Genomic DNA, 22,885 nt, shown 5'->3' on the forward strand with positions numbered 1-22,885 from the left:
CCTTTTCCCGAAAAAACTTCCCCTGCGTCCAGACTCAAGCCGCGTTCTTTCGAAATAATTTCGAAAGAACGCGGCTTTTCTTTCGATGGCGGTAAACCTCGTTTCACGAGGAAGAACGCCTTCTTTCGAAAGTTCCTCTTTCGAAAGAAGGCGTTCTTCAATGTAAATAGGGCTTCCTCAAAAGAGAGCATCCAGACTCGCTGGGTGCTCTCTTTCGAAAAAGTGGATTGCTCTTTTGAAAGATCCGCCTGCAGTCTAGACGCGATCTTTCGAAAGAGGCTCTTTCGAAAGAAGCCTGCAGTCTAGACATAGCCAAAGAGAAATAGACCCTGCTATCTCAAAACCCCCATGTAATCAGCACTAACGCAGGGTCAATTCCGTGTCCAACTGAAGTCAACAGCCACACTCCCATTTGGGGATGTGAAAGTGCATCCGTGTACATGGCTAACTGACGAGCCAGGAGCTGGTATGTGCAAGGAGCTGGCTTACAAGCCGGCTCCCAGCATAAAACGGTTCCCGGGGAGCTAACTGACATTGTAACCACTGAAAATTTCAGCAGTTGCACACGCAAAGTTACTTAATTAAAACTCCCACAGCCATCAATGGCATCAGGATTTGGCCCTGGAACGAATTCTCCTCTCTCCTCACTGAACAGCTATCCGCACCAACAGGTTACTTACACATGTTTACTCCAAGGTTCTGATCCACGTTAAGTACTTGTCTGGAACTGCAGCACTCATTACTGTGGTATACACCGTGTAACTGGTGGGAACAGAAAGAGGGACCATGTGCTTAAAATACCATTTAAAATCAAGGAAGATCCAAGGTAACAGCAGCAAAGCAAAAGAATGAGTCTTACTAGAAAGAACCATCAAAACAATAAGTGATGAGCACTGAAACATCTGAATGAGTCTGGTAACAATGACAGCCAAATTCTATCCTGGTGCCAACTGGCATAATTCCATTGGTGTCAAGGGAATTTTAACCAGCAGAGAATATGTCCTAATTTGTGGGCCTGCACCTATTTGATCATAGCACTAGAATATTAATAATACAGATCCTAATTGTTACAGTGACAGAATTCAAATTAGGAGGAATAGCATAGAATCATAAATACGAGAACTGCAAGGGACCTCGAGAGGTCATCAAGTCCAGTCCCCTGCCCTCACAGCAGGTCCAAGCACCGTCTAGATCAGTGTTTCTTAAACTGTGTTCTGAGGCAGTTGGACGTGTGCCGCTGAGAACAACAGAGCTCAAAATGGCTCAACAAAAAATCCTTGGTGTTCCTCGGTCTTAAAAAGTTTAAGAAACACTGGTCTAGATCGTCCCTGACATGTGTCTGTCTAACCTGCTCTTAAATATCTCCAGTGATGGAGATTCCGCAACCTCCCTGGGCAATTTATTCCAGTGTTTAACCACCCTGACAGTTGGGAAGTTTTTCCTAATGTCCAACCTGAACCTCCGTTGCGCAGTTTAAGCCCATTGCTTCTTGTTCTATCCTCAGAGGCCAAGGAGAACAATTTTTCTCCCTCCTCCTCCTAACACCCTTTTAAATACTTGAAAACCTCTATCATGTCCCCTCTCAGTCTTCTCTTTTCCAAAGTAAACAAGCCCAATTCCTTCAGCCTTCCCTCATAGCTCGTGTTTTTTAGACCTTTCATCATTTTTGTTGCTCTTCTCTGGACCTTCTCCAATTTCTCCACATCCTTCTTGAAATATAGTGTGCTCAGAACTGTACATAATCCTCCAACTGAGGCCTAATCAACAAGAGTAGAGCGGAAGAATGACTTCTAGTGTCTTGCTCACAATGCTCCTGTTAATGCATCCCAGAAGCATAATTGCTTTTTTTGCAACAGTGTGACACTGTTGACTCATATTTAGCTTGTGGTCCACTATGACCCCAAAATCCTTTTAGCAGTTCTTCCTAGACAGTCACTTCCCATTCTGTATGTGTGAAACTGATTGTTCCTTCCTAAGGACTTTGCATTGGTCCTTATTATTAAACTTCATCCTATTTACCCGAGACCCTTTCTCTAGTTTGTCCAGATCATTTTGAATTTTGACCCTATCCTCCACAGCATAATCAGATGTACAACATATAGGTAATTTAATATTTATCGATGACACCACGGAAGCTGTGGAGAGATTAAGCTATATATAAAACAGGATAATGTGGAGAGGGGGGTGATGGAGGTTTCTGTAAGATATAGAGCTGTTATAGAGCAAGTTAAGGAACTCAGCACTGGTTAGGCACACAACAGCACATAAAACAAACCCCGAAGCGACAAGATGCATGTACTGTTTCTTCCTCTTCAAAGCAAGTTTACTAACACTGATTCACAAGGGCAAGAACTGCAACAAAAACTAAGCGGAAAAGGAACATTTAGGATATTGTGAGCAAGATGCATGGTTCAGCAGAAGAGCACCACGGCTGGTGTTAGTATCAATTTGCTTCACTGGTGCGTATTATTGTGAAGTTTAGACACACAGAGGAGGAGTAAGGCTTATGAAATAAAGCTCTTTTACTGAAGAGTGAGTGACAGATGAAGAAAGCAAGCATTGTGTTTATGGCTGGGGAAAATCAGAGACTATTTTGCATATTTAAAGACAAATCTTCTGACAATCTAAATTAGTATTAAAAGATCAACTGCCTTGATACATGGCAACGAGCACTGATCCAGGTTTCTAAACAAGATACTTACTTGTTTAAGACCGGCCTCACTGATAATACCTATTCAAAAAAATTAAAGAGCCTGTCATTTTGTCAGATTAGAAGAAACATGTAAGGCTACTTAGAAAAAATGACATACAATTATTTAAGAAGGATAATGCAATATCAGAGGCCACCGTATTCATTTTTAAAAATCAGAGCCTGAACATTTTGAATCAAAATATATTTGAGAATACACCAAGTTGTGTCATTTACGTAAAGGCTGAACCCCTCTAGTCCAGCACGCTCTGGTCCGGCAACACCCGTGATTTGGCATGATTTTAGTTAGCCGGATGTCCACTTATCATGGGTGTAGTCAAGTTTCCTGCAGTCTCATAAAGTTTGTTTACAGCCACCAGTCCTGGCTCTCAGTGTTCTGGGCTGTTATTTAGCTCTAATTTACCCCTAAATGTCTTCTAAGAGCCCAGCAAGCAGTGGAAGTGTTGGTAATGCTGGTAGGCAACACTGAACTCCCAGGGTCTGGCAAATTCTCTGGTTCAGCACTGGTCAGAGAAACTGAGCACCCATCATGAGAGCTGATGGCAATAGGGGCTAAAAATTGAACCTCAGTATTCTCAACATGGGGGCTGCAAAAATGAGTCTCCAAAATTAACAGACACTAGAAAATTTGTGTATAAGTGACTTGCCCAAGGCCCCACACTGAATCAGTAGCAGAGCATGGCTGCATTCTCCATCACTACAGCATAGTTCACGTAGACCCTGACAACAACAGGCGGCCCTCAAATGAGCACAACAGTCTTAAAAAAAAAAAAAACCTCCAGCGAGAGTCCTTTGTTGCATCTCTCTCACATGCACTGCTTGGGCAACTTTCCAAACCCTCGACAAAAAGAATTACATTCCTGAATTGCTATTCAAACCAGCTCTTCCGGCAACAGAATTTTAGGTCAACATTTAGATCCAACAATGCAGAATTTTAAAAAAATACCTTGAAGAGGGTTTCAAAATTAATATTCTTCTGTCCAGTGGCATTGAGAGCTTTAATGGCTGCAGTTCTGCAAGGAAGGGAGGCAAAGTCACTTAACAAAAATAACTGTCGCATGCAGCATGATGAAAAGTTTGTCACTACATCAATCCATGTCAAAACATCTGTTTGGTTGTCAGTTATTCTAAAGGGCCTACTAGCTGAATCCAATGCCCTATAATTGAATGAGAGCTGTGGTCATTAAAGGAGACAGAACTATTAAATCCCCCACAGCTGACTGAAAGCTATTATTATTCAAGGCTACAGCTACCGAACAGCAGCCAATCTGGCCACATATTTCATCCCCTTGCATAAAACTGTCAGATCAACTGAAAGTGTTGCTGAAGAGTTTAGCAAGGTTTCCAAACAGCCTGTCATTGTGAAGCCTGAATACTTGGATTAGGGTTAAATTTCTGTCTTCTATTGGGACGCCGACCCCAGACATCTTTCCTTAGCTATGATTTTCCCTTTGCCTCATCTGAGCAAACCCTCATCTTCTAACCCCTGTGCTTCCAGCTAAATAGTCCTGCAATCCGTCAGTATCACTCCTTACCTGTTCTAGTTTCTTCGGAGTAATGCTGCAGGAGCTGAAGTAGCTGCCCACTCAGCGCTCAAAACTACTCATGGGAGCACACAAAAACTAGTGTCACCTTTTTAATACAAGCACGGTGCGGCTCTTACTCCAACTCACCTTCGATCGTCAAAAGGAGGAGGGGTTGTCCAGTGATCATAGTTAGTTTCCACACGGAACCACCTATTCCGCAACACACACACACACACACACACACACACACACACAAAACAAAAAACAAGCATCATTTCACCCAGTTGCACTTGTGACTCGTGCCTGTTTTTATTAGCCACTTAGTAAGAATAGAAAAAGAACCAAAAGGTTCCCCCTCCCCCAGGTCTGTCGAGTCACCTGTCAATGGCACAGTAAAAGGCAATCTTCCAGCTGTAGTGGATGTTCCCACACATAAGCTGCTAAGGCAGTTGGAAAGAAAGTTCAGCTGAGTCCAAGTGTCAGTACAGTCAACAGCAAAACTACCACTGACTTCAAGAGATGCAGAATCAGGCCCTTAAAATCGAGTCTGCTCTAAGAAGAAACTACGTATAACAAGAGATCTCTCATTTATGGACTGTGCTCCCCGTGTATATTAAGAACTTTAGGTTTTCTGCATATTTATTTTACCTTGAGTGAAAAAAGATAAGGTTTTTAAAAAATGCTTTTAACTTCTGTTAGCCCTGCAGCACCAACCTTACAAACAGGGAATTGGGTGGATTCTTTCTATACATGAACTGAATTGTCTATTAAATAAGGGTTCAGTGAGATATACCCGCACTGAACTTAATGGGGCTGCAGATGGCTCACAGAGGGTACGTCTAGACTACCGGGTTTTGTCGACAGAAGTTTTGTCGACAGTATCTGTCGACAAAACTTCTGTCGACAAAGAGCGTCCAGACACATTGAGTTCTGTTGACAAAGCAAGCTGCTTTGTCGACAGAACCCTGTAGTCTAGACGCAACCCTACAGGCAATAACACCTTCTGTCGACAGAACTCTGTCGACAGAAGGTGTTATGCCTCGTAAAATGAGGTTTACCAGCGTCAACAAAACTGCTGAGTTCTGTCGATGTTATGTCGACAGAACTCAGCGGTAGTGTAGACGCTGGTATAGTTTTGTCGACAAAAGTCCACTTTTGTCGACAAAACTCAGTAGTCTAGACACACCCAGATGGTCCAGTTTAGCATGCATATCGTTCATTACCAGTGATGACACACAAAAGAAGAGAGTCCAGCTCAGCTTTCAGATCCCAAAGTGAATGTGCAAGGCTAACAGTCCACAAAAACCATCATCTGAGCTGTAAATCAGTGACACATGCAAATTTGTTTCCTACCTACATGTAAATTAGCATATTACTGTCAGGGGAGTGGCTTAATAACTGGATAGCAGTCATATCTGTACCAGTAGCTGAATTGTATTAGTCACAGGCAATGTGACTAATGTTTTTCTACTCATGCGCAGAATAAAGTTTTTATGTGCACCAAGGCATAAGCAGATGTGCACCACCAATAAAAACACACACTACTGGCTGTGGGCACTGTGGATGCTCCGCCAATCAGCTGGGCAGCATTTGAATCTCCCACATGCTCAGTTTACAAGAAACACTGGTCACAGGATTATATAATGTAAATATTATTGTTGATCTCAATTAAAAACAAAACAAAACCCGTGTATCCCCTTTCTTCCTCCAGTTCTCAGAGGACTGCCCCTGCCTTGCAAAGCTTCCTTGGCCGAAGAGGGCTTGGAGGAAGCTCCATTTAAACACGTCACTGAAAGCGTCTACTAGCTCAGCCACAATCGATACTGCAGACACACAAGATGCTACCCTCCTACCGGGCCTCACGTCTACCGAACACTCTTCCCAACAGCCCCTCAGAAAGGTGAAACAAAGCAACATGTGAGACCACTTACGCTCCAGCTGTGGGTTCCAGAGGCCAGATGTCTGCCGGGCCCTTTCTATTCCTCGTGATGACCACGCCCTCTTTGGGCAACGTCCCTCCGACGATGTAATAAACGTCCGCAATGATGGGGGTCGCAGCCAGCTTGAGGACAGCAGCTTGAAAGTCTGCAGCTGTGTCCAGGGTCTAGTTGTGCAAAAACAAAATCGCCAGGAATGAACCCTGCCCAGCAACGCCGAGACACTGCACCAGGACAAGTGGGACCAGGGAGGGCTCACAGGGGCGGTGATGGCTGCATTTTATGGAAAGGTAAATGTTGGCTTAGTGATCAGAAGGGAAGGCGTTTGTGAAATGGTCTCTCAGTTGATCTTGCAATCAACGTACGCACTTTAAGCAGCTAAGCAGGCCCACGGATGTCAAGAAATGAACTTGGAGCATGCACCTAAATGTTTGCAGGATTGGAACCACATATAAAGCCAAACTGCAAAATCCCTTCCTCCCACTAGTGAGCATTTAATGCCAAGAATCAGACCTTTTAAGTCATGAGGCCCACTAGGAAGGCAAAGTAAACAAAAAACAAACAAACAAAAAGGCTGAGATTTTATCCTAAAGAAGTTAGGCTCCTGATCCCATGTGACGTGCATGGGACTTGGGTAATTAACTCCCTTGGGTGCCTTTGGCTATCCTAGCCCAAGCACATGATGGCGAAGGTAGACCCAAGTTTGACGAGCACACATTTTTCCCCGTAGCTAGTGACATTTTGAAAAATTCCCATGGCAATAGCCCAGACTTGCACTATTTGTCATAAGAACCAGGAAGGGACAGTGACTAGGAACTGAGTACTCCGGTTTCATCTTCCTGAGTAAAACAGAGAAAGGAACCAAAGAGCATCAGTGATGAAAAATAAATGAGACTGTTTCAAATGAGCCACTGAAGGACGTGAGCATGTTGTCAATTTCCACTGAAGCACTTTGCAGGACTGGATCCTAAATTATAGGATGAAAGAAAAAAGGCTTCTCCGGGCCTGGTTTCTAAATGTGGATTTGGGGGGCAATGAGGAAACCAAAATGCAAACAGCATTTTATTTAGGCCTTGCTCCTGCAAAATTATGCACTTCATTTCCCCCACATGCGTAGTCCCATTGATGCCAATGGAGTTACTCATGTGTGTAAAACTACGCACGTGCCACAGTGTTTGCTCGATTATGGCTGTAGGAAATACACCCTTAGAAACATACCCTCACAAATTAAACACAGCTCAGGAACAAAAAGCCAATGGGGCTAGTGAAATAAATTTAAAAAAAAAAAAAAACTGTTCAAGAGACAAGCAGGCACCTTGGATAACAGCCAAGGTATATGAACAAACTGAACATTTAGCAGTGGCCAAAGGTTTGGTTTTTTTCTAATATACAGCTGTCTCAATGTTTGCTCGTTATGCCACTGAAGTTATGCAAGACACAATGTGCATACGGTACAAAGGTCGCTCACATTTTCTAGACAGCATCTGCATATTCATGTCATTACGTCTGTGAATTAGAGCCAACAAGGAAAGAAACAGGAGGTGGAGTTTTGCGTGACACTGAGTTAAGTGTTCTGCTCTCACTCCCTGGCATATAGACACTTGTTTGGCTCCCTTAATTAAGCCCTGGAGCAGCACATATACATTCTAATAACTGCTTAGAGTTTCATGCACAGATTTTCTATGAAGCTGTCTGCACATTTCTACAGTCATTCCACCTAACAGGGAAGGATAGACATGGTTACGGACCATTCACTTTTGGACAAATGTACCTGGCATTTCAAGAAATTATTATTGTCTTTTGGGGGCTCAAGTATGGTCCACTAGGAGGAACTCCCCAATTCAGGAAAGCTAGTACATTCACAGTCTTTCAACAGACAGCCAGTGTTAAGGACATAAGAACGGTCATACTGGGTCAGACCAAAGGTCCATCCAGCCCAGTTACTTGTCTGCCAACAGTGGCCAATGCCAAGTGTCCCAGAGGGAGTGAACCGAACAGGTAATGATCAAGCGATCTCTCTCCTGTCATCCATCTCCACCCTCTGGCAAACAGAGGCTAGGGACACCATTCCTTACCCATGAATGGACTTAACCTCCACGAATTTATCTAGTTCTCTTTTAAACCCTGTTATAGTCCTAACCTTCACAACCTCCTCAGGCAAGGAGTTCCACAGGTTGACTATGCGCTGTGTGAAGAAGAACTTCCTTTTGTTTTAAACCTGCTGCCCATTAGTTTCATTTGGTGGCCCCTAGTTCTTATATTATGGGAACAAGTAAATAACTTTCCCTTATTCACTTTCTCCACACCACTCATGATTTTATAGACCTCTATCATATGCCCCCTTAGTCTCTTTTCCGAGCTGAAAAGTCCAAGTCTCTTTAATCTCACCTCATATGGGATCTGTTCCAAACCCCTAATCATTTTAGTTGCCCTTCTCTGAACCTTTTCTAATGCCAATATATCTTTTTTGAGATGAGGAGACCACATCTGTACGCAGTATTCAAGTTGTGGGCATACCATGGATTTATGTAAGGGCAATAAGATATTCTCCGTCTTATTATCGATCCTTTTTTAATGATTCCTAACATCCTGTTTGCTTTTTTGATGGCCGCTGCACACTGCATGGACGTCTTCAGAGAACTATCCACGATGACTCCAGGGTCTCTTTCCTGATTAGTTGTAGCTAAACTAGCCCCCATCATATTGTATGTATAGTTAGGGTTATTTTTTCCAATGTGCATTACTTTACATTTATCCACATTAAATTTCATTTGCCATTTTTTTGCCCAATCACTTAGTTTGGTGAGATCTTTTTGAAGTTTTTCACAGACTGCTTTGGTCTTAACTACCTTGAGTAGGACAACGGGATGTGCCTGGAATGTGATTCCGTTTTATGAGAAACGGAGGGAGAAGTCTGCTAGCAGGGACGGATATACTGTATAATGACCACCGGGGGCAGCCATAATTCCATCAAGGCAGCAGGGGTGGAGAAAAGGATAGCTATGTATTATATATTTGAGAGAGTCTGTGTCTGAACAAGCACTCCACCCCTAGCTCTCCCATGAACACACGCTTCTTACCCGGCCCTAAGCTGCTGCCGTGAGAGAGGGCTGGAGCTGTCCTCTCTCTCCCCAAAGCAGCCTGTATCCTGAACCCCACATCCATAGCACCACTCCAGAGCAATGATTTAAATGAAGAAAAACAAAACTTATTTGAGTCAAGTATCTGAGAAACTCCAAGTAAATCTTCTACTCACCTGTATATCTAGCTGCCAGCGCAGTTGCTATGCATTTACACTACTTTCTATCCACCTGATCCCTTAAAATACTTCCTGCTGTGTGGAATGGGAGTCTTTACACGGAAACTTATAGAATACTAGGACTGGAAGGGACCTCGAGAGGTCATCGAGTCCAGTCTCCTGCCCTCCTGGCAGGACCAAATACTGTCTGGACCATCCCTGATAGACATTTATCTAACCTACTCTTAAATATCTCCAGAGATGGGGATTCCACAACCTCCCTGGGCAATTTATTCCAGTGTTTAACTACCCTGACAGTTAGGAACTTTTTCCTAATGTCCAACCTAAACCAGTTTAAGCCCATTGCTTATTGTTCAAGCCTTAGAGGCCAAGATGAACAAGTTTTCTCCCTCCTCCTTATGACACCCTTACATGTTACTGAGTGACAATTACAAGCTATTTGGCAAGAAGCTCCTGCAACACTGGAAGGGACTCTTATTTCCAGCCCTAAGATAGTTTACAGCACAAAAACTTCTAGTCAACACAATACACTCCTGAACAGGTCATATCCTTGCCTGCGTATCTACGTAATTGACAAGGCAAATGAAAAACGGAATTCTTTTAATTGAAATTTGCAACTTCTAACAGCTTGTGGTATGCGACAAACAAAAAAGATTAAACACTCTACATACGTACATCCCTGACAAGCCAGCTGACTGGGAGATTTCGATTCAGGAAAGCAGCTATTGCATTCTCCCACCAACTTCCTTTGTCTGCATAAAGAAAGGGAAATACAGTTACACACAGCGGCAAATCCAGCTGCCAACCAATATGTATATAGTCTATCTTCCTCTGCTTTCCCCATCTCACCACTATTCACTTCTCCTCTCAAGGTCTGTTTTCAGTCTCTATAATCTTCTCCCTTTCTTTCACCAAAGAATGTCCACAATACATTCTCCATCCATGCTGCTACTGGAATTCAATGTGGCAGTCACAGCATCAGCTGTAGTAACTTTTACTACAATGTGACAGCCTCCATAACAGAGTTTGGGACAAATGGCCTTTTCTCCATCCATGCTGCTACTGGAATTCAATGTGGCAGTCACAGCATCAGCTGTAGTAACTTTTACTGCAATGTGACAGCCTCCATAACAGAGTTTGGGACAAATGGCCTTTTCTCAATTTATTTGCACAAACAAACAAACCCACAAGTAAAATCACAGCAGAAAACTCAGTATCGAGGAGACACTTAGGCTATGTCTACAATGCATGCTTATTTCAAAATAAACTATTCCGGAATAGTTATTCCAAAATAGCTTATTTCGAAATAGCATGTCTACACTGCAGGGAAGCCTCAAAATTAGTCTGAGGCAGCGCATTTACATTAGGGAAGCCTATCTCGATAGAGAGCCCCAGGAGGCATTGGGGAGGAATAACTTAGAATGGCCCTGGTGCCAGCATGTTTGAGGGAGGCTCTGGCAGAAGAACTGGGTAGGGATAAAAGCAGCTGAACTGCAATTAGTTCCATCCAACATATGTGAGTTGAAAGGCATAAGGTGATCACTTCAACCTCCCTGGGACAAAAGTGCTTCTGAATGATGTTCTACAATGACATTTACGACTATAACAGCGCTGTAGTTCGTATAACCCCAGAACGAGAGCTTGACTTACCTCGTTCATCACCAGAGATTGTGAACTTGTGTGGACTTTGTCCTGTCCATAAGCCTACATAGCCGAAAAAGGTGGTACCCTTATAGGCCACCTGAAATCAGAAGATATACAGCGTTCTACAGTTATGGGGCAGATATGTTCTTAATACACTGATCCAAAACAGCACCCTACATTTTACCTTTAGATTTCCAGTACAGAAATAGCACAGTTCCCGTCGTGTCATTAGAAAAAGTTAACACAGCAACGTTATGCAATTAAAATGTCGGCATCACGATTTAAGAAGGAAACTAGAGGTCAAAAAAATCAAATATTAAATTCCACTGTGTTTCACTTGCTCTAAGGATAACCCAACTACTGTCAAAATGCTGTTCAAGTTAGTGACTGTCTGACAGACAGACTCCTCCTTTTTTTAGGATAGACAGGAGGGAACTGCCACAGCAAATCTGAGATTTGCAAACATTTCTAGGATTTAAAATATTTAAAAAAAAACCCCACCCCACACACATTGGTCAGCCCAAGCAATATTTGCAGAACTTGCCAGACTAACAACCATGCAATAAGACTCTTAAAAGGGAAAAAAGACAATGCTGAAACAGAAGAATCAAGAGACAAAAATGACGTATTAGGCTCTCTAATCCCTCTCCTGACCAAAGCTGAATTTTATTGTACACGTTAAGTATTTTTTCCAAATTTTAAATGTGTTCTTTGTTTGGTCACTTGGATGGGGGAGGAGGGGAAATACTGTTCTCCAGCCAAATATATCTAGCAGTGTTCCCTCTAATTTTCCCCACCCCTGTGCAGAATGAATTTTCTTACATGCACCCATGTGGAGGTGATGTGTGATCTGGAGTTCACATGCCAACCGCCACCTTCATACTGATGCACATAACACAATGTATGTGATGGGTGAGGGGCCGAGGGGTTCTGAGCGTGGGAAGGGGCTGGGGCAGAGGATTGGGGTGCGGGCTATGGCTGGGGGTGCAGGCTCTGGGGTGGGACTGGAGATGAGGGGTTTGACATGAAAGGGGGTGTACAGGCTCTGCTCTCGGGACACAGTCTTCAGGGTGGAACCAGGGATGAGGGCTTTGGGGTGCAGAAGAGGGCTCAGGGTTGAGGGGGACTCAAGATGAGGGTGGGGGGTTACCTGGGCAACTCTGCACTGGGGAAAGCATTGAGGGGGATCCTGCCCCGACGACCCTGGCAGCTTCAGGGCTTAGGGAGAGCAATCTTTCCCCACTGCAGCCCTGAGCCCCTGTGCAGGGCTCAATGAGAAGCTGCAGGGCTGCACAGCTTAGGGGGGAGCTTAGACATCACACGACTGATAAGATTTTTCTTACTCTCAATCTGAGTTTCCCTTAATTTCCCGAACCACCTTGAATAATTCCTCTCCATTCTTGGTGTTTTCACTATACTAATACTTGGAAATAACTGTCTCATCCCTTTACTATATATTTTGCTCTTTCAATATTTCCTTACAAATAGGTCTCATCTGGCCCCAGGTCAACTTCTGTTTCTTAAGCAGGACTCTTGTCCAGTTTTTTCCAATTTCTCACTGATATTCTGGTGCCCAATAATGAATAACTCAAACGCAGATACACCATATCAGGCTAGATAAACAAGCTCTGTTATATACACTTGGAAAGATGGAGGAACACTCTAAATAGTGAATACTATATTATTCATTTTCTTGCACATCTGTTGATTTAATCAGTCCACTAAATTCAGCTGCTTAAAGATACATAAATCCGTGTACCATTCTCAGAGAACAATATCATTCCATGCCAAACCATACCTGTCCATTTCTCATAAACTGCACGTCAATTGTAATCTTCTGTAAAATATCTCCAAAAGCATAATCCAAGTTCCGACCATGGTAAATGTTTCCCTTCAAATCTTGAGCAATAATACTGGTGCAGAAACTTGAAAAACAGAAGGAAAAGGAACTATTTACAAAAAACAAAACAAAACACCACACACACACACACACACACACACACACACACACACACACACACACACACACACACACACACACACACACACACACACACACACACACACACACACACACACACACACACACACTTTTTCCAATACAGAATCTCTTCCAGTAAATTTTTTGGGGCAGTAACTGAATGTTTTATCTTCTCACTAAAGTCCCATTAACACTTATAGGATTTCGTATACAAATGTTAAACTTCTACAGTTAAAAAAAAAAGTTGAGACCACAAAGGTTGCAATGTAAACATGCATATGTGAAAATAAAATTGTGTTTGCAACTTTCTCTCTACCCTTTTCAGTGTCTATATTACAATGCAGTGTTTATCTACGATTTCTATACTGTAAATATTGTCTCACAGTTGTTTTGGTGTATAGTTCTATAATATCCTATAGTCCTCCAATCATCTGATGAAGTGGGTTTTTACCCACAAAAGCTCACGGTTTTATATATTTTGGTCAATCTCTTAGGTGCCACGGCTACTCATTCTTTTTAAAGTTACTAGCACAACTATCCTTCTGAGAATCCATGAAAGTTCTTAATAGGAAAAAACATAGAATTCCACCACTGGAATTCCTATGTCTTGATATGTAGCCATCTCAGTTTCCTCCATCCATAAAACATCTTTCCAAGATTTCACTCACTAACCTTAAAAGTATCAATCCTCACCTCACTGCAAATTATCAAACAGTTCAGCAGTTTCTTTGGATACAAAATAAATTGGGAAAACTCTAAAATTATGCCCACAAAATAAACAATGTATTTATACTTATTTTGAAGATACTGAGGTCAAGTTAAAGAGAACTAATTTAGCTAGGTATCTCTCTTCTCCCTTGCCTAAAGTAATAATTACCCTTAACAGGACTGGGCCCTAAATTATTGAAATGCATACTTTATATATTGGTTCTCTCCTCTCTAAAGACAAAAATCAAAACAGAACACTGAAAATGAGGTAACTATATACAAAATTTTAAAATATGTACTTACAGCTGTAGAAAAAATATATTTATGAAAGAGGATGTAATCATGTAATTAAAGGCCGTGTTACAATGTACGCACACAAAAGAGAGAAAAGTTCAGTGCTTAACTGTGCAACCATCACATTCTTTTAATAAATGCATGGAATTTTGAAGTACTTTTAAAGAAAAGAGTAAAGAGAGAGAAATTCCAACACAACAAATATTGGATTAGGCATTTCTGCAATGCCCTATCCACCTCATCCTGAGGCTTACAGAAATGAGTCCTCAGACTTGTGCAGTTTTTTTAATACAGCTGCGTGGGAAATGTTTTTCCTGTCCTGGGAAAAGTTTGGGGGAAAGAAGTTGAAGTCTCCAATATTTTTGCAAATTGACAATCTCCTCCCCCCAAAATCAGTTTAGGTCAATCAAAATGTTTTTATTTTGATTTCACCCTTTTCATATTTTCTAATATAAACTATAAATGATCTTAAATTTCTAAATGAAAAATAATTTTGAACAGAAAAACAGACATTTTTCATTTCAAATGTTTCACAACAGGACATTCAGACAATTTCAAAACTTCTCCAAAATCTGTGACAGACAAGAAATCTGTCGAAACCAATCCTTTTCCCACTAACAATTTCCATTTTGATGAACTGACATTGCATGGCAAGAAAATGTTTATTCATCTATTTCCCAACCAGCTCCAACAGTGATTCAGGCATTCATTTGTACCAGACAGAGATATAACTGAGTAACTGAAAACGAGTTTAAAATGCAAATTGTTATATAATCTTATTGACAGCAATCTGTGTCTATAATAATGCTCCTTTGTAGCAAACTGCACCCTACAGTCTTTAACTCTTAATACACAACTCTTCAGCTAGAAAGTAACCAGAGCCATCTGGCCTTTATTAGCATTAAGAAATAATTTACACATCACAAAATAGCAATAGCGGCACCTATGTCATGCAGTAACACTTGAATGATTATTGAATATTTGCTCCTCATTTGTAGCTCCTCACACACTGCAAAGTATCAGATAACCAATGCTAAAAGCCCTTTTTGTTTTTTAAACAGGTGCAACTCGAAGGACTATCTTGGAACTGCATGTAATTACACTCAAGATACATTAGATCTGAACTACAAGGAACCTGTTAGTGCAATATTTTTCCCTGTGTAGATAAGGTACACACACCTCTATTTAATAACCTACTGTTTATAGTAATAATGGCTGTTCCTATACATGAGAATAAATGTGTTAGGATCCCAGAAGAAAATGGATAAAGAAAAATATGTCACCCTCATTTCATAATATACAGCACGTTAGGATTCCAAACACAGCACCGATGCTGTTTTTACAGGAGTACACATACATATTACATTTACATCAAAGAAAAGATTATCAGCACTAACTTTCTGCTGCTATTTCATCACCACCTCACATGATTCAGGGCCCAATCCTGTACGGTGAGGTGACTCCTTAGCACTTAATGGGTTCACTGTGAACTGAGGGCAGGAATTCCCTTAACAGCTGGTGTTCAGATCATGAGTCCATCCAGCCTTCCAGTGAACATTTATGCTTACAAAGAGATTGTGTCACCTAGGTTGAACCCAACATTCAACTACTGTGATAAGGGGTTTTAGTCAAAATTAAACTGGGAGAGTAGATTTTTTCAGATGAAAAATGTTAAAGTTTTTTTTTAATTAAACTTTTCTCTGCAGTTCTGTGAACTCAAACAATAGATTAGCAATAAAAAAAAAGTGACTCAAACAAAAGTTAGCTTTTTTCCCCTCTTCCATTTAAGTTTTACCCACAGTTTCAAAGACAATTCTTCATTTTCTCACTGCAGGCCAAGCCAAAAAGTAAGTTGTGGTATAACCACAATCAGCCAGCCAGCAAGACAGTTTTAAACACAAATGTATCTGTTTCCACTCAGAAGCTAAGTGATGCTTAACAAATGACTTAAAAAAAAAAAAAAAAAAAAAAGCAGCACAACTCATTTTCCTAGACCAAAGCTTTCTTACTTCTGCGTTATGAGTGAAACATAGCCAATTTACTTTTTAACTGTGAAGGAGCTAATGAGGGTTTAAATGAATGCTTCCTGCCAATTTGTGCTGAAGTTTCAATATATATATTATTGCATAATACTGTCTCACCTCCCCCCTCTCCCTCCCCATTAAAGCATTAATGTAGCTGGATTGATTTATACACTTAAAGAAATCAGTCTGATTCCATCTGGTATATTAGATCACAGATTTTCTATTTGCATTCAATGGTAATTTATAGCCATTTTTACAGTCAGACACACTCCTCCACTGCTTTAAAATTGGAATAGTCTGATTTTTTCCCCCCAGGACCAACATAATACTCACGCAGTAGATTCATAGGCCAAATTGATGAGGATTCCATCTCCAACGCTGATCCCCAGCGCCTGGCACATTCCCAGGATCTCTCCTGCAAAGGGTTGAGGGATAAAATACTCCAGTTTTGCTGCTAGGGGCTGAATGACAGCATGGACCCACTCCGGGACAGTTTCGCTGAAAGACAAACCCAAACCATCAGCTCCTCCTTGCCTTGAGGACGGGGGTGGACAGTCCGAGTAATAGGTACAGTATCTTCAGCTCACAAGTGAACCCAGTATTGGATTCAATGCCCTGCTGCTCAGCGCAAGACAGAAAGTTGCTTTGTGGTATTAATTCTGAGTTAGCAGCCTTGTGCTAGGCTGCCTGTCGGGCTCATGCTCTCAGCCCAGAAACATTTATCCAGGTAAGTTCTGCAGGAATCATGTAAGTCAAGTTACCCAAGGTTTGCAGGAGGAGATACGTTCTTTCATTTCCTGTTAGTTCCTCAGACTCCTAACTTGATACATTTCTAAGGTGCCCACCATCACCATGCTAAAGGGGGGGGGTATGAAATGCTATTTTTGGGGGGTGACGTTCACTCTACTTACACAAAGCCTGAGTATCGGGGCTCAGTAGCAGCAGACTGCACCACAACAGCCCAGACCTACTCCCTGGAACTACCACGCAGCAGTATTGTCTTCAAGTCGTCATTGTCAAGTCCAAGTCGAGTCTCAAGTCATGACAGTTCCAGTCTCAAGTCGAGTCCCGAGTCCCTAAAGTCACTTTTCGAGTCAAGTCCCAAGTCGAGTCTCAAGTCTTAATTTAAAAAACGGTCAAGTCACTTTTGTACAAGCCATCCATATGGGCATTTTCGGACAATTTTTTCCACCGAGTCGATTTCACAAAATTAGCAAGTCTCACGTCCAGTCTCAAGTCACACACAATGAGCCCGAGTCGCGTCATCTCGGCGACTTAAGTCGGGCTCCAGTTCAAGGCGTGGGACTCGAGTCAACAACTCTGCCATGCAGCCCTCACCAGCGCCCACCTGGCAAACCGCTTGCCAGAGATTGAAATCCAGCCTAGCTGATTAGCAGAGCACCCACCGCCTGTGTGTCTCCCGGTGGTGCACACCTGCATATGCTGCTGTGTGCATAAAATTTATTCTCCACGGGATGGGGGGAAAAACAGGGGGCATTGGCCCTCCCCCAAGAACCAGGCCAGAGCTAGAACCAGCTAGTTCCCTGACTTGAACTCCCCCCTTGTGCAATTTACCGGCACCTCCGCTCAGCCCCCGGGGAGGGCAGAGCTGCCAAGGCAAAGGAAGCCAGGGCCCTAGGCGAGGGGGCGGCGCAGAAGCGTGGCTCCGCCAGACGCCGCGGTGATGGGCGACCCCCCCGGCCTCACTCACTGGATGACCCGGCGCAGCGCCGCCCGCAGGAAAGCCGGCTCGAAGTGGCGCAGCGCCGGCAGCCAGCGCAGCTGCGGGTCGCGCTCCAGGCTCACGTTGCACAGCGGGGGAGCGGCGGCCGCCCCGCCGAGCAGCAGCAGCAGCAGCAGCGCGGAGCAGCCCGCGCCCCGCAGCCCCATGGCCCCAGTGCCGGCCGCGGGCTGGGCAGGGCGGAGCCGCCTGCAGCAGGGCTAGGGGCCGCCCCCTTTGGAGAAAGGCAGCAGCTGCGGCAAGCAGGGCTGGGGCGGGGCTGCTTGAGGCCATGTAACTCCAGCTCTCCCGCCAAGTGTCCCTCAGCCTCCCTCAGCAAGCGCCTTTCCTAGGGCTGCAGGGATGTTTACACAAAAGGGGGGCGGCTGGAACCAGGAGGGGGGACAGGTGCAAGCCCTGGAACCAAACTGGGCTGAATATAAAATGGGAAAAACTTCAACCCTGATGAAATGCATCCTAAAATAGTCCAGCGGGTAGAGGAGGGAGCTGAGCCTTTAGTTATCTTTGACAAGGCATGGAAGACAGTCCCCATGGATAAAAAAGGAAAATAAGGACAACTCGGAAAACTACAGACCAGTCAGTTTAACTTCTGTACCAGGAAAGGTAATGGAGCAAGTAATTAAAGAATTCGTCTGCAAACACCTGGAAGAAAATGAGGTGCTAGGGAACAGCCTGCATGGATTTGTAAAGAACAAATCGTGTCAAACCAATCTGATAGGTTTGTTTGATAAGATTACGAGTCTTGTGGATAAGGGAGAAACGGGTGGACATGGTATACCTAGACTTGACTAAGGCATTTGATATGGTCTCACATGATATTCTTATCAATAAAGTAGGCAAATACAACTTAGCTGGGGCTACTATAAGGTGGGTGCATAACTGGCTGGATAACCGTACTCAGGGCGTAGCTATTAATGGTTCACAATCCTGCTGGAAGGGCATAACAAGTGGAGTGCCGCCGGCGTCTGTTTTGGGACCGGTTCCGTTCAATATTTTCGCCAACAATTTAGACATTGGCATAGAGAGTATGATTATTAAATGTGCAGATTATATGAAACTGGGAGGGGTTGCAACTGCTTTGGAGGATTGGGTCATAATTCAAAATGATCTGGACAAACTGGAGAAATGGTCTGAGGTAAACAGGATGAAGTTTAATCGGGATAAAAGCAAAGTACTCCACTTAAGAAGGAACAATCAGTTTCACACATACAGAATGGGACGTGACTGTCTAGGAAGGAGTACTGCAGAAAGGGATCTAGAGGTCATAGTGGAGCACAAGCTAAATATCAGTCAACAGTGTGATGCTATTGCAAGAAAAGCAAACATTCTGGGATGCATTAACAAGAGTGTTGTGAGCAAGACACGAGAAGTCATTCTTCTGCTCTACTCTGCGCTGATTATGCCTCAATTAGAGTATTGTGTCCAGTTCTGGGCATTACATTTCAAGAAAGATGTAGAGAAATTGGAGAAAGTCCAGAGAAGAGCCACAAGAATGATTAAAGATCTAGAGAACATGACCTACGAAGGAAGGCTGAAAGAACTGGGCTTGTTTAGTTTGCAAAGGAGAAGACTGAGAGGTAACTAAAAGGGTGTCACAAGGAGGGAGAAAAATTGTTCTCCTTGGCCTCTGAGGATAGGACAAGAAGCAATGGGCTTAAACTGCAGCAAGGGAGGTTTAGGTTGGACATTAGGAAAAACTTCCTAACTGGTCATGGTGGTTAAACACTGGAATAAGTTGCCTAGGGAGGTTGTAGAATCTCCATCTCTGAAGATATTTAAGAGCAGGTTAGATAGATATCTATCAAGAAGGGTCTAGACTGGTGGTTCCCAACCAGTAGTCTGCCGACTCCAGTGGTCCATGACCGTACAGCCTGGGGAGGGGGGCGGGGGGGAGTCCATGAAATGTTTAAAAATAAGGATCGAAACCCACCACAGTAGGCCTGATCCTTTCTTTTCTTTTCCCCCTTTCTTTTTTTTTTCCCCTCTCTCCCCCAGGAAGGGGGGGGGGGAAATCTGTGAAATGTTAATAGATTGAAAAGGGGTCCGTATGCTCAAAAAGGTTGGGAACCGCTTGTCTAGATGGTACTGGGTCCTGCCATGAGGGCAGGGGACTTGACTCGATGACCTCTCGAGGTCCCTTCCAGTTCTAGTGTTATATGATTCTATGAAACCCAGTGGCACTGCTCCAGCATCTATGCACGTATTTCTAAATGGAACCGAGGCAACCATTCCCATAGCTACAGCTATAGCCTCAGGCTGTCTGACAACACTAAAAAGATGGTGTGTGGACTGTACCAAGAAGGCATTAACTATTGCTTACGTTTTCTATAGCAGAAACTTTAAAAATGCAGAGCAAACGGGAATAATTAAAAAAAAATCAATCCAGCTGGTTTTGAAATGTAGTGTTAAGTGTTTGTCGAGGGTAACAAAGGGAAAAGCAAGTGTGTTGGGGTAGTGAACAAAGGACAAAGATGAGAGGGAGAAACTGTGGCAGAAAGAAGCAAATTATTATTTCAGTGCATGGCAAAATGTTACAAAACAGCAATTAATGAGCTGCTAGCAGCAGGGGAGTGGTACAAACACGCACTTCCTTTCATCTTCCAACAGATTTAGGCCTCCTTCTGCAATTGACTCAGTACTGGCAAATCATTGCCCTTCCTTGGCATCAATTTCAGGAGAGGGGCATTGTTTTACAACAGAATCATGCCTATCCCATTCTTCCACTAACCGTTCTTGTTTTCAAGCATAGAAGAACCTGTGATATTATCTCAGGCCTCCACCTTTATTTCTAAAAACAGGAAATGAAAGTTAACCATTCAAATGTGGTGTCACTTAGAAGAGAAGTCCTTATATGCTTATGAAAGGCACATAGGTTTTAATCGATGTACAAGTTATTGTTCATGGATTTTACATTTTTTGTCCAATTACTTACCTAGTACCTGAATGATTCAAGTAAAACATTTAACAATGCAATTCAGATTGGTTATGACCCTGTAAATAGCAATTAACTCGAAATAAGTTATATTCAGTAAAGTAAGTTATAGTTAGCCCTCCCCTCGTGGGGTGCTTCTATAATTCAAGATCTTCTGGTGTATTGAAGTCTCTTGTCTCCAACAAGTACAAATGAGAGTCATTTGGTGCTGCAGCATTATAGTCCATCAGTTCTATTCAGAGTTATATGCAATGGACATTCTGTTCTTCAGTACAGTGATTCTGTACTTTCCAATATAAAAATTGTTTCCAGGACTATTACTGCATCCACAGGAAAGTATTAAGTAGTCCACTCCTTTGTTGTTTTAACATTATTTCACCAGCCTTTTTCTCTTTTTCAAAAGTGCATCTCGTAATGCCAGCTAGAATACAAAAATAAATAATTACGTTGCATAACAGTGGGATGTTTTGACAACACGTCCTCATTGTTAAACTACAGAATACCAATTCCCATGTAATATTTTTAAAGGTTTTCTACATCGATTTAAATGATAAAAGAATACAAAGCGTACAGTGCTCACTTCATATTATTTTTATTGCAAACATTTGTACAGGTTCAACCTCTCAGATCTGTGACTTGCTAGTCCGGCAACAGCCGTGATCCAGCAGGACCATGGATGTTAATGGACCACAGAACCCAGCCATCAGCTGCTGGGGAGGCTCAGTCTGGGGATCCCTGTCCAGGCAGATCCCTAGCCATGCTGGCTGTAGGGGGGCCAACAGCTGGGAACCCTTAGGGCTGGGGACCCGCAGCAGGGCCAGCAGCGGCTGGGGATCCTCCAGCAGGTCTGACAGCGGCCACAGAGCCCCAGCCGACCAGAGGCGGCCATAGATCCCCCCCCCCCCCAAGGGACGGGGCTCCCCAGCTGGGGCAGCAACAGGGAGGAGCAGCAGGCTGGGAGGCCAGTAGCAGGGGACCTCCTCTGGTCTGGCAAAAATCCCTCATTCAGGATTGGTCAGGTCCTGAGGGTGCCAGACCACGGAGGTCCAACCTGTACTATAAAAAAAAGATAGATAGATAGATAGAACTGAACATTTATAGGCCACTTCATGCTTTAACTTGTAGGCTCTAAAAAGTTTTGTTTTTGAGCGCAGTTATATTAAAAAAAAAAAACTTTACGTGTGTATGTTGCACTCACAATAAAGAGACTGTACTTGTATGAGGAAAATGAAAAATACCATTTCTTTCAGAGGTTTTACAGTGCAAATAATTTGTAGTACAAATAAGGTATCTGAGCACTGTATACTTTATATCCTGTGTTGTAACTGAAATCAATATATCTGCAAATGTAGAAAAACATCCATATATTAAATATATTTTAATTGGTATTCTATTTGCTGTCTAACAGTGTGATTAAAAATGCTATTAAATGATTTCCGCCCCCTCCAACTGAATCCCACATTTAAAATGAGGATTTAAGCTCTGGATTTTAAACAAGATCAAATTTTAGTTCGTTTAATTCCCCCCCGCTCCGAACAGAGGCTAGTTCGATCACTAACCTGCTTGCTAGTTTGGCTTTTCGCAGAGATCTGAGGTAATCTGGCTGCCTACCAAACTCAGACACATCAGCACCGCAATGCAAGCACAGAGGATTAGTGAGCTGACGAGTCCCTCAGCTGTCCATTTATAAAACGAACCTCTTGTGTTTTATAAGAGCAGATAGGGTTGGCACATGACTTAGTCGATGGGGTCAGCCGAGACCCCACAGTTGTGAGAAATGGAGAAGATACCAAGCAAAAAGCGAATTTCAAGGTGCTGGTCCAAGATCATGTTATTTAATAAAACAGCATAAGAATACTCAGCATCTACTGTTTTCATCTGGTTTGAAAAGACAAAGAAGTCTCTGACGGACTGTTCTCAACATTGTTTGGCTGGTCTTAGCAGGGAATAAAAAGCCAGAAATGGACCACGGGGCTACTAAAATACTCACTACACCCCAAAGCCTACCAACAAACTTGTGTTTATAACGGAGTCGATAAATATGCTCTCCCAAAGAACGAGCTTGGAGAGACAGCCACAAGGCAGGGTCATCTTGGACACGCTCAAAGCTGGGTAAGTACAGCGATGTT

At 42.9% G+C, this 22,885-nt stretch overlaps 2 protein-coding genes across 2 annotated transcripts in view; both read right to left on the reverse strand.

Moving 5' to 3' along the window:
- Positions 1-680: 680 nt before the first annotated feature.
- On the reverse strand, positions 681-18,013 carry NAAA (N-acylethanolamine acid amidase). The gene is made up of 10 exons (XM_006133904.4): positions 17,795-18,013; positions 16,417-16,581; positions 12,875-13,001; positions 11,083-11,173; positions 10,108-10,184; positions 6,168-6,340; positions 4,384-4,446; positions 3,657-3,723; positions 2,703-2,731; positions 681-762 (listed from the first exon to the last, which is right to left on the reverse strand). Exons 1-10 carry the CDS (start codon positions 17,971-17,973, stop codon positions 687-689), a joined length of 1,047 nt encoding a protein of 348 aa, XP_006133966.4. The 5' UTR covers positions 17,974-18,013; the 3' UTR covers positions 681-686.
- A 2,299-nt stretch (positions 18,014-20,312) lies between these two features.
- Positions 20,313-22,885, reverse strand: part of SDAD1 (SDA1 domain containing 1) — a 31,668-nt gene continuing 29,095 nt past the window's right edge. The window contains exon 22 of the mRNA XM_075929431.2: positions 20,313-21,177. Coding sequence (XP_075785546.2) covers positions 21,127-21,177 — 51 coding nt within the window. The 3' untranslated portion in view covers positions 20,313-21,126. The remainder of the gene's footprint in view (positions 21,178-22,885) is intronic.

The sequence above is a fragment of the Pelodiscus sinensis genome, chromosome 4 (genome assembly GCF_052426305.1).
Source record: "Pelodiscus sinensis isolate ZL-2025 chromosome 4, ASM5242630v1, whole genome shotgun sequence".
In the NCBI taxonomy this organism is placed as follows: Eukaryota; Metazoa; Chordata; order Testudines; family Trionychidae; genus Pelodiscus; species Pelodiscus sinensis.